At 33.9% G+C, this 12,464-nt stretch overlaps 2 protein-coding genes across 2 annotated transcripts; both read right to left on the reverse strand.

Moving 5' to 3' along the window:
- Window positions 1-937: 937 nt before the first annotated feature.
- Window positions 938-4,143, reverse strand: LOC116020013 (telomere repeat-binding factor 4-like). The gene is made up of 5 exons (XM_031260444.1): window positions 3,886-4,143; window positions 3,104-3,188; window positions 2,627-2,710; window positions 1,880-2,159; window positions 938-1,196 (listed from the first exon to the last, which is right to left on the reverse strand). The coding sequence occupies exons 1-5, from the start codon at window positions 4,011-4,013 to the stop codon at window positions 1,165-1,167; spliced, it is 609 nt and encodes a 202-aa protein (XP_031116304.1). The 5' UTR covers window positions 4,014-4,143; the 3' UTR covers window positions 938-1,164.
- Window positions 4,144-4,235: 92 nt separating this feature from the next.
- On the reverse strand, window positions 4,236-8,287 carry LOC116020011 (telomere repeat-binding factor 4-like). Its single transcript, XM_031260443.1, has 5 exons — window positions 7,969-8,287; window positions 6,456-6,676; window positions 5,674-5,758; window positions 5,197-5,280; window positions 4,236-4,729 (listed from the first exon to the last, which is right to left on the reverse strand). Exons 1-5 carry the CDS (start codon window positions 8,116-8,118, stop codon window positions 4,358-4,360), a joined length of 912 nt encoding a protein of 303 aa, XP_031116303.1. The 5' UTR covers window positions 8,119-8,287; the 3' UTR covers window positions 4,236-4,357.
- Window positions 8,288-12,464: the final 4,177 nt, after the last annotated feature.

Consider the following 12,464-nt stretch of genomic DNA (forward strand, 5'->3'; position numbering starts at 1 on the left):
ACTATCAAACCTCATTGCAAATAAATGTTTATATTTTTTCTTATAATAATAAATATTTTATTCATGATTTAGTATTACATTTCAGCTTGACTGAGACCGTTTCACCGAAAAAGAATTTTGCCAAATATGAAATATTGGAGTTTATTTCTCATATAGATATTACAAAAATAAGAAATAAAACACAAGAAATTATAGAATACGAAACACAAATAAATAGTACAAATATTTTTTTTTAAATAAATGCATACTTACAAACACTGTTGCAAAAATCCCCGCCTAGGCCGGGTGTGCCTAGGCGCTAGGCGCTCCTAAACCGAGGCGAATTGCTCCCTAGGCGTCCGCCAAAATGGCTGGCTGCCTAGGAAGCCGCCTGGCGCCTAACTCGGCCGACTAGGCCGAATTTGGCCTAGTTAACTAGAACGAGTCGGCCTTGTTAATTTTATTATTATATTTATATATATTTAAATTTATTTATTTATATAAGTAAGAATAGTATATATAATTCAATATATGACATACACCCACACATATGAATTAATTTTTTGTTTTTATAGATCACCGCCTAGAACCGCCTAGGTACCGCCTAGACCGCTTAGGCGCTAGTCTACCGCCCAACTAGCGCCTAGCGCCTACTGCAACCATGCTTACAAATAGTTTTCTTTAATAGTATTTATTTTAAAAAGAGTGCATTTTTCAATTTTTTAAATTAGTAAAACAAAATATTTTAGAGTTTTCTTTAGTTCATTTGAAAGAGACGATTACGTGTTCCAAAACGTAAAATTCTTACCCTTGAAAGTGAGTTTCTGTGCGTCATGACTATGCTTTTTCAGTATTGCAAACGATCTAAACTGAAATTGTTTGAAGCAATCAGAGTATAATTGAAAATTCTCACTTATAATATTATTATAAGCCTAAATATTGAAATGCCCAAAAGAAGGAAAAAAAGAGGAGATAGGAGCCCTGGGTTGCAAACTTCCCAGAATCCATATATCTTTATACAACACAAGAAAGATGCAACAAGAATGATCCCTGTATATAGCATATATAAATTGCACATGGAAATTCTTGATTTAAGACCTATAACAGTGTCATATTAATCAACTAAACAACTAAAGAATAATCACTGATTTACAACCTCTAAAAGATTTGTAGACCATACATATCCTAAGCCAGTAGCACAATTTCTCCACGAGCACCTGTCGATTGAACAAAACAAAAACAAGGTGAAGTAGTCAGGTAACAGATTATAAAAGAATATATATATACACACATGTATGTCGGGTTGAGTTCTGGTGCGGATAAGCCTTCAGGTGAGAACCTGCAGATGCATTGTTAGGCAAACTATAAATGCACCGTTAAGCATTTCCAAATGCACCAAAGTTGACAATCAGGTAGTGCCCGGTACATTTGAAAATACTTTACGGTGCATTGATAATTATTTGACGGTGCATCCTCCACTGTTCATTGATTTTCAACCTTTGATATGCACCACAGCATCCTTAAAATGCACCGTCAAGCATTTCCAAATGCACCAGAGTTGACAATCAGGTAGTGCCCAGTGCATTTGGAAATGCTTTACGGTGCATTGATAATTACTTGACAGTGCATCCCAGTGCATCCTCCACTGTTCACTGATTTTCAACCTTTGATATGCACCACCAAGCATCCCTAAAATGCACCGTCAAGCATTTCCAAATGCACCAGAGTTGACAATCAAGTAGTGCTCTGTGCATTTCGAAATGTTTTACGGTGCATTGATATTGGCTTGACCGTGCATCTGCACATTCTCACGGGGCAAGCTGTCCACATCTAATCCCACTCCCATGCATGTATATGGTAAAAGGAGGGAACCAAAAAGAAATCAAATTTTCATAGTTACATTTGTCATAGATATCCTTTGCCAACTGAAGCAGTACGTCACTATCCTCAGCCATTCGCGAGACCCTCTCAGCCTCCTTGACAGCTTCAGCTGCCACAAATGATTTGTTTTCTGCTTCTGCAATCATGTAGGCAGCCGCTATAGCTGCTTCTTCTACTGTATCACCGAGATAGCCAGTGTTTTGCAAATCCTCTTTTGGCCCACTCTCCTTTATTTTTGGAGTCGGAGTTGTTGATGATGCATGTAAGAACTCTTTCTTGATCCTAAAGCAGTTCTGTATCTGTATCCAGAATTCCAACCCAATATAACCAAACTCCACAGTATACTATCACCAAAAACCTTTGCATGCAACATGATAGCATGATCCTTATTCTAAAACCTAAATACATCATGCTTCACAATATGATTTTGAAATGCGATGGGGATCCCACATGACAGAGGGTGCCTCTTGATCAAGAAAAATAATTACCATACAGTTGAAATACATAATTGCATTAAAAATGGTTAGACCAACGTCAGTGTAAACTTCAAGGATCATTTCCAAGCTTATTCTTGTAACAATTTATATACATTTATAGTTGCACCACATATGAGGTCACCACCAGAATGATGGCACTAGCAATGTTGAATTATAAACAAGCATAGATGCAATGAAGTTCAAACAAATAATACTCCACTATGGTGACAAAAGTAGTCTGGAACAAGATAATCAGTTATAGAACTGGTTTAGATGTAGGATCAAACTACCTTTTCAAGTTTGTCTTGTTGAACAAGCCTCCTCAACCTAGAACTCAGTAGCCGTCTGAAATTTGGTGGCACTTCATGTCTTTGCTGTATTTAACAAATAATAATAACAACAATAATAATGATGAGAAAAGAAATGCAAGGTCAACTCAAGAATTAGAATAAGTGAATTTTAAGGATTTTAAAAAAAATGAGGGTATTCCGAACAAATTCATAAATTATGGCAACGATTTTAATTGCTATATTGTAGTTCCAAAAACAAACTCCTTTCCTTTCTTTCATTCTTACTCTGAACACAAAGAGTAATAGGTCTATAACCTTTTCATTAAAAAATACATATCTAAGTGCTTGCATTGATCAAATTCATAGAAGATATTCATCTGCTAGGAAACCACATAAAGGCTTTATACCCATAGATAATGGAGAGCAATTAGCAAAATAGAGAAAGGGAGATGGGTAATGTCAAATTTCTATATATACCTCAATGAAATTGACAATTGTACCTATATCGCATCCACTTGGGTCCTTTAGATTCGTAAGTGCTTCATAAATCATTCCATTGTACCTGAAAACAAAAATAAAGAATTCTGTAACCTTAAACAAAAATTTTATAAAAATGAAGAAAAAAGATCCTACAGCTGTAACAGGAAAAAGAAAAATAGATCGTAAAGATTAGGGTGTAAACTAGAACAGAAAATTAATCAGGTTTTCCTTCTATTTATATCCTTCTTTAGTTTCCTGATACCATTGTGAGTGTGTATTTAAATTTTAAGCAGATCAAATTTGCTAATGACCACACTGTTATGATGTAAAAGGGATTGTAGCAAAGAACACTTTGAGCATTTACATTGATCTCTCTTGGCAGCTTTCTTATCAACGTTCCATCCTACAAAACATCTAAAGATTAGAGCAGACCATGTTGCCTGCATAACGCTATGTCTGAAGCTCTAATACAAGCATCAGTTTGTTGCAGAATCACTGTCTTTATCTGCTCATGGCAAAATGGCATGCTACTTCAGTATGAATTTTTCACCCCAATTTACGAAGTACTTGCATTTTACTTTGTTTCATGTACAGAACTTTTGACCACATATCTACTGGTGTACAATACATAGCTTCCATATTTCAGTCTTCAACACTCAGGGTCACATACAGTTTACTAGAAATAGATTATAACTGGACAAAAATAATAAACATGGCTCCAAGTATGAAATCTCTTGCAGAAACATAGGTAAAACAAAGGCAGAGAAAACAAAACCCACTTTGAAGCAGTTTTTCCATCTAATAAACATTTTGAGTTATCCTCAACGGCAGCATCTGCTGGTGTTGCTGTCTCCAGTAAAAGTGGAGTGGAGGAAGCATGGGTTATTGCATTGGGAACTGGAGTCATAGGAACATCAGCAATGGCCTTTGGCTTTTGATTCCTTGATTTATCCCTTGAGCCTTGCGCATTTGCACTTACATTCAGATTCCTCCATTTATCCTAAACAAAAAATAAATACAATAAGCCTCTTATATTAAGGCCCGCTTAAACCTAGTTGTTTGGCCAAAAAAAAAAAAAAAAAAAAAAAAANTTCACTGATTTTCAACCTTTGATATGCACCACCAAGCATCCCTAAAATGCACCGTCAAGCATTTCCAAATGCACCAGAGTTGACAATCAAGTAGTGCTCTGTGCATTTCGAAATGTTTTACGGTGCATTGATATTGGCTTGACCGTGCATCTGCACATTCTCACGGGGCAAGCTGTCCACATCTAATCCCACTCCCATGCATGTATATGGTAAAAGGAGGGAACCAAAAAGAAATCAAATTTTCATAGTTACATTTGTCATAGATATCCTTTGCCAACTGAAGCAGTACGTCACTATCCTCAGCCATTCGCGAGACCCTCTCAGCCTCCTTGACAGCTTCAGCTGCCACAAATGATTTGTTTTCTGCTTCTGCAATCATGTAGGCAGCCGCTATAGCTGCTTCTTCTACTGTATCACCGAGATAGCCAGTGTTTTGCAAATCCTCTTTTGGCCCACTCTCCTTTATTTTTGGAGTCGGAGTTGTTGATGATGCATGTAAGAACTCTTTCTTGATCCTAAAGCAGTTCTGTATCTGTATCCAGAATTCCAACCCAATATAACCAAACTCCACAGTATACTATCACCAAAAACCTTTGCATGCAACATGATAGCATGATCCTTATTCTAAAACCTAAATACATCATGCTTCACAATATGATTTTGAAATGCGATGGGGATCCCACATGACAGAGGGTGCCTCTTGATCAAGAAAAATAATTACCATACAGTTGAAATACATAATTGCATTAAAAATGGTTAGACCAACGTCAGTGTAAACTTCAAGGATCATTTCCAAGCTTATTCTTGTAACAATTTATATACATTTATAGTTGCACCACATATGAGGTCACCACCAGAATGATGGCACTAGCAATGTTGAATTATAAACAAGCATAGATGCAATGAAGTTCAAACAAATAATACTCCACTATGGTGACAAAAGTAGTCTGGAACAAGATAATCAGTTATAGAACTGGTTTAGATGTAGGATCAAACTACCTTTTCAAGTTTGTCTTGTTGAACAAGCCTCCTCAACCTAGAACTCAGTAGCCGTCTGAAATTTGGTGGCACTTCATGTCTTTGCTGTATTTAACAAATAATAATAACAACAATAATAATGATGAGAAAAGAAATGCAAGGTCAACTCAAGAATTAGAATAAGTGAATTTTAAGGATTTTAAAAAAAATGAGGGTATTCCGAACAAATTCATAAATTATGGCAACGATTTTAATTGCTATATTGTAGTTCCAAAAACAAACTCCTTTCCTTTCTTTCATTCTTACTCTGAACACAAAGAGTAATAGGTCTATAACCTTTTCATTAAAAAATACATATCTAAGTGCTTGCATTGATCAAATTCATAGAAGATATTCATCTGCTAGGAAACCACATAAAGGCTTTATACCCATAGATAATGGAGAGCAATTAGCAAAATAGAGAAAGGGAGATGGGTAATGTCAAATTTCTATATATACCTCAATGAAATTGACAATTGTACCTATATCGCATCCACTTGGGTCCTTTAGATTCGTAAGTGCTTCATAAATCATTCCATTGTACCTGAAAACAAAAATAAAGAATTCTGTAACCTTAAACAAAAATTTTATAAAAATGAAGAAAAAAGATCCTACAGCTGTAACAGGAAAAAGAAAAATAGATCGTAAAGATTAGGGTGTAAACTAGAACAGAAAATTAATCAGGTTTTCCTTCTATTTATATCCTTCTTTAGTTTCCTGATACCATTGTGAGTGTGTATTTAAATTTTAAGCAGATCAAATTTGCTAATGACCACACTGTTATGATGTAAAAGGGATTGTAGCAAAGAACACTTTGAGCATTTACATTGATCTCTCTTGGCAGCTTTCTTATCAACGTTCCATCCTACAAAACATCTAAAGATTAGAGCAGACCATGTTGCCTGCATAACGCTATGTCTGAAGCTCTAATACAAGCATCAGTTTGTTGCAGAATCACTGTCTTTATCTGCTCATGGCAAAATGGCATGCTACTTCAGTATGAATTTTTCACCCCAATTTACGAAGTACTTGCATTTTACTTTGTTTCATGTACAGAACTTTTGACCACATATCTACTGGTGTACAATACATAGCTTCCATATTTCAGTCTTCAACACTCAGGGTCACATACAGTTTACTAGAAATAGATTATAACTGGACAAAAATAATAAACATGGCTCCAAGTATGAAATCTCTTGCAGAAACATAGGTAAAACAAAGGCAGAGAAAACAAAACCCACTTTGAAGCAGTTTTTCCATCTAATAAACATTTTGAGTTATCCTCAACGGCAGCATCTGCTGGTGTTGCTGTCTCCAGTAAAAGTGGAGTGGAGGAAGCATGGGTTATTGCATTGGGAACTGGAGTCATAGGAACATCAGCAATGGCCTTTGGCTTTTGATTCCTTGATTTATCCCTTGAGCCTTGCGCATTTGCACTTACATTCAGATTCCTCCATTTATCCTAAACAAAAAATAAATACAATAAGCCTCTTATATTAAGGCCCGCTTAAACCTAGTTGTTTGGAAAAAAAAAAAAAAAAAAAAAAAACATTGTAGAACAATTGTAGATTCCAGCACAATCAAACTTTTGCTTTTTATGGTCAAATTATCATATCCTCCTCTTACTATGCATGATGGCCTGCCTGCACATATAAAATATCATAGATTTAGACACACGACTTCTTATGAAAAGATGAACATGTTCACCTCTCAAAGTTCTAAGGTAAGGCTCCATGTCTCTCAACCTCATGTCCAAAACATTTGACTTCCAATAAAAGTACACCATAGATCCTTTGGTTTTGGCCTTTTGGGGGATATAAAAATCAATATTATTAATTTTAAAAGAGAAAAAAAAAAAACAAAAACAAAAACAAAAACAAAAACAAAAAAAAAAACAAAAACAAAAAACAAATCATATAACCAAGTACACTTGCCACTAGGGCAGTACTAAATAACATAGAGGAAGTTGCCCTTTAAATGCATGACATCACTTATAGCCCTTGAAGATTATACCATAAGGCCATAAGGTGTATGATTTAAGGGATTGAACTAATAATCCCCTTAAATCCCTGCTCCGCTGGACTAGATTTGACATTGTAGGCATCAGTAGTTTTGTGATTTTTCATCCTTAATCCTATCACTAAGCTTTCAACCCACATATATTATTGTTAGTCCAATTCATAATCCCCATCATTAATTCCCCAAACCAAACATAGTATTGTACTTCCAATTTCAACCTCAATCCCACCTTTATCTGGCAGCTTTAATCCCCTCTATGCTTAGCTACCAACCAAACAGCCTCACCATCCAAGTGTCCAGTCACACCACCAAGGAAGCAGATTGACTTGAATATAGAATAGCCAAAATTACCTCATACTTATAGTTGTAGTTTCATGTAGGCATCTGATTTACCATAAATGCACACTTTTGAAGGGTCCAAATCATTCATCAACTCATCAAGCTAATACATAAGTTTCTAGTGAGCAATCCAAATAATGAACTGAAAGCAAATCCCAGCAAAACCTTCACACATATTAAAACATGTACAGTAAATAACTAAATCCCAGAGCTCCATAGAGAAAACCCAGAATTCCCAACATAAAGCACAGAACTTTAACCCTAAAACCCTTCGGGCTTTCCTCCCAATAACATCAAATCATCGATGCCCCCCTTATTCAAAACCAAATTATAACTGCAATCAAGACATTCAAGAAGAGAAAAAAAGAAAGCACGCAGCTTTATCGGAGAAAGAACCTTAAGATCAATGTTGGAGCGAGAATGTAGGAGGTGGTTGAATTCAGGGTCTCTCTGGATATTTTTCCACTTGCCTGCCCCGTGCTTGGCCACGCCGGCGCGGAGAGCTTCCTCTTCTTCCGATGTCCATTTCTGCTTGGGGTTCCCCATAGCTCTCGCGCGCTCTCTCTTTCTCTCTCTCTGTGCGGCTGCTTAAACCCTCTCTGTAGCTACTGTAGATGAATTATTTATAATTGATCTTCCTCTGGATTTTTGTTTGAAAGGAGTAAATGGAAGTATGGAAACGAATAGTATCAAAGATCACCACCCGCTTTCTTTTCCCCCACGATTTGGACCCTAAATAATTAATTATTTCTAATTGATCCATATTACTTTAGAAATCACTATTTTTGGCAAATAATATCGTACCCACCACCCACGTCCATCTTTAAAGACAAAGTCTAGTCTATATTAGGGTGTATTTGATCATGACTTTTAAAGATTTAAAAAATGATAGATTTTAACAGTGTTGTAAAAATCTCGCCTAGGCTCTAGGCGTCGGTCGACCGCCTAGCGTATCACCTTAAATGGTGATCTAGGCGGCTGGCCGACTAGGCGACCACCTAAGCCGCCTAAGCACTACCCAGGCTGACCTCTTATCGCTCTTAGGCTTCCTAAATGCCGACTAGACCTCTTAGGCACTGACTAGGCTGCCTAGTCGGCCAATTATCTATTGTTCTTCTTTTTTTAATGGGTCATTTCACTCAAAACAATATTGTTTTGAGTGAAATAACTCTAAATTGTACAAACTCTAGATATTTTTTAGGTTAATATTTAATATTTTAGTATTAACTATTAAAGTATTATATGATTTATAATTATTAGTTTTTAAAAATTGGAAATACTTAAACAAATTTTTTAAAAAATAAAAAATAAAATAGAAAAATACATTGACGCCTAGGCGCCGGTTAATCCCCGCATAGGCGTCCTAGACGCTAAGCGCTCTCTGCCTCTCTGAGCGCTCGAGTAGCGCCTAGCGATTTTTTCAACCATGAATTTTAATAAACTTTTATTGAATTTTATAAAGGCATTCAAAAAGTTTTTTAAACTTTAGAAGACTTTATAAAAGTCTATATAAAAAGCATTTATAAACTTTTATCAATTTTTTATTTTAAAAAATCTACAAAAGTCACTGAAGTTCTAAATTGAATACAACATTACAAACTTTCAATGATTTTGATTCTTATCATTTATAATTTTCTTACAAAACATGTTATAATATATCATAAAATTCTTCATATTATATAGTTTTCTTCACCCACATCAACATTAGTATTTTTATGCATAGTATCGTAAGACTAATTATATGCTAATTACTTATATAGTATTAATAAGTGTCAACAAAAAAAAAACTATTTCATAAGAAATTCATAACAATATTGAACACTAAAATTTATAGTAATATAATTGTTCAAATCAAATATTTAAAAATATAATTACTAGTTGAATAGAATTAAAAAAAATTAATAGTATAGTATTAATAATATATATTCAAAATTATACTTGATATACTGCATTTTTTTAAAAAAAATACTTGATATACTGCTAGGCATCAAGCAAATATCTATTATTTACAATAACAATTTGGAAGTACGAACAACAACAAGGTGATATTGTTTGCAGCCCCAAATAGTGGTTGCGAATAGTAATTCGCTAGTAGCATGTTATTCGCTAGTAGCATGTTGTTTTATATATATATATATATATATATATATATATATATATATATATATATATATTACGAATATAAACATAAAAATAATAAAAATCAAAATATACAAGTATTTATATATATGACTATTATGAAACATATAGTAAAATTTGACGATGATAGATGAAAATTTTGCTTTGTTCATGTATTTACTATTTAGGGAGAAAAAGTTCTTAGAGAAAGTTTAGAAGTCAAGGAGAAAAGTTTGTAGGGAAAGTTTAGAAGTTGGTGATAAAAAAGTTCGGAAAAAAAATAAAAAATCAAAATATACAATAATGAAGTAAAAATAATATTATTTTGAATTTTATAATAAGATTGTAAAATTTAGGAGAGAGAAAAGAAAACTAGTAGAGTTTAGGTATGAAGAAAATATAGGATAATGAAGAAAAAATAATTATTGAATTGAGGTATAAGGTTTATAAAGTTTAAATAGTGATAAAAAAAATAGAGTTTAAATAGAGAGAGAAAATCTTTCGGAGGTTGGTAGAAAGAAAATTTTGAAATCTTGGAGTTGAGACCAAGTTGGTTTGATCTTGATTGAATACCACTAGTTTTCCCTTTCTCAATCTAAACCTACCGAAGCACAAAGAGCTCCATTGAGGCTTAAACCCACAACCTCCCATATGGGAAAACAACTTGATGCTACTAAACCACACTGTCCTTGGCTAAAATTTATAAATTTAATAAACATGTAATATACTAAAATTCTAAAAATAAATATGTATTAGTCATCTTACAAAATGGAGTCGAGTCCAAAATGTAATGATCGACTATTTTCAATGCACCCAATACGAGATTCTTAATTAATTAAGAGCTACTTAAAAAATATTTTTTGTGGTATGTTACTTCTATCACATGTAATTATATTATTAAAAAAGTAAAGTTATGAAATGAAAAAAAAAAATAAAAGGCAAAGTGTCAAATAGCTTTATCTATTACTAGTAAGTGCTCAATTAACTTGTTGTTTTAAAATAAGATCTAATTGGTCATATTTACTTTTAAAATTATGTTCACTTAGCATTTTCTCCAAGTTTCCATCAAATAACCATTCCATAATACTTATATGAAATTTAAATAAAAATAATTTGATGACTTGTTTCATTGTTGACTCAAACCCAAAAGAAAACTGCTACTATCTCCATCCTTATCCTCACCACCATCATCGTGGTTGCCAATCTAAAAATTGAAAATTATTTGCTACTCCCACTTGTTACTTGTGTGCCCAAGTAATTCCACAATATCTTTAGTATTGGGGTTGCTGAAACTTTTTATGGTTGTATGATATTTATATTCTTATTACCATGCCCTTCCATGTTTTGTTGTAGAGCTTACTAGTATCCCTCCTAAAACTCTTCGCCGCCTAATTCGTTAACATGCTCTGAGGCAGAACTTAAATTATTCATGGCATTGCGCTGCTACTCACAATTTGAAATTTCATTTATCATGTTTGCTTCAGCTGTCTCAGTTGGGGGTGCACCAACCGTAAAATGTCCTATAATCTACAAGGTGTTTGAAACCAAATTTGCCAGGAAACTTTGAACTAGATAGTTAATGAGCACATCTATTCTGTTCATTTTGAAAGTGTAGAGTGTCGATAGTGCGATCACTCACCAAGTTTCACGACCACACGAGGGAGAGCCTAAATGGTAGTGCAAAGCTAAGGAAAGCTACTGATTTTTTTTTTTCAGGTCGGCAATCGCGATGATGGTGGTAAGGATGAGGGAGAAAGTAGAAGTGTTCTCTAGGTTTGAATGAGTCGACAATGAAACAAGTTATCAAATTATTTTTATTTAAATTCTAGTCAGCATTATGGAAGGATTACATTATGGAAACTTCGAGAAAATCCTAAGTGACCACAACTTTAAAAGTAAGTATGGTCATTTAGATCTTATTTTAAAATAAGGGGTTAATTGAACAGTTATGAGTGATAGATGAGACTATTTGACATTTCTACCAAAATAAAATTTTAACCCTCTTTTCTCTAAGCCAATTAGTATTTAGGGTGTGTTTGGTTGGTGGGTTTAGGCATAAGGAATGCGTATGAAAGTGATTGCTAGTGTTTGGTTGACAGATTTTGAGAATGCTATTATGGGTTTGGAATAATACCCCATTAATGAGAAAACCTATACCCTTATTAAATAAGGGTTTCATTTCCCTTTCTCATTTCTTCCCCAACTATTAATAATCAATCCCATTCCACCCAACTACCAAATATGCTAAATACTTTCACCAAAACCCATTACCCTTATCAAGTATTTGATACCCATTCCGATTCCGATTCCCATGTGCGAACCAAACACACCCTTAATACGTGTAATGTAAGTGGAGAGTAAAACATGAAGTAAGTAAGTAAATAAATAAATAAATAATAATAATAATAATAATAATAATAATAATAATAATAATAATACATAAATGTATAGTAGTATTCACTTAAAACTAGATATATAACATTGATTATCTATCCCGGCCCTATAGCTAGGAAATGATAAAGAATTACCCCAAAACGAATAGTCAAATGGATGAAATTTATCTCTCTTGTTAATTTTACACATGAACAAATTTCTCTCATCAATTAAAAAAAAAAAAACAATAAAGGATTTCTCCGTAACCAAATTATTAAGAAGTCATAATACTCTTGCTCACTTTCATGCAAAATCTATTTAATTGTTGGAATAAGGTTCAAATTGGGCACTGAACGTAACGTGAAAGTGCAATTAGGCCACTGAACCAAAAAAAAGTGTAA

The sequence above is a fragment of the Ipomoea triloba genome, chromosome 5, assembly GCF_003576645.1.
Source record: "Ipomoea triloba cultivar NCNSP0323 chromosome 5, ASM357664v1".
Taxonomy (NCBI): domain Eukaryota; kingdom Viridiplantae; phylum Streptophyta; class Magnoliopsida; order Solanales; family Convolvulaceae; genus Ipomoea; species Ipomoea triloba.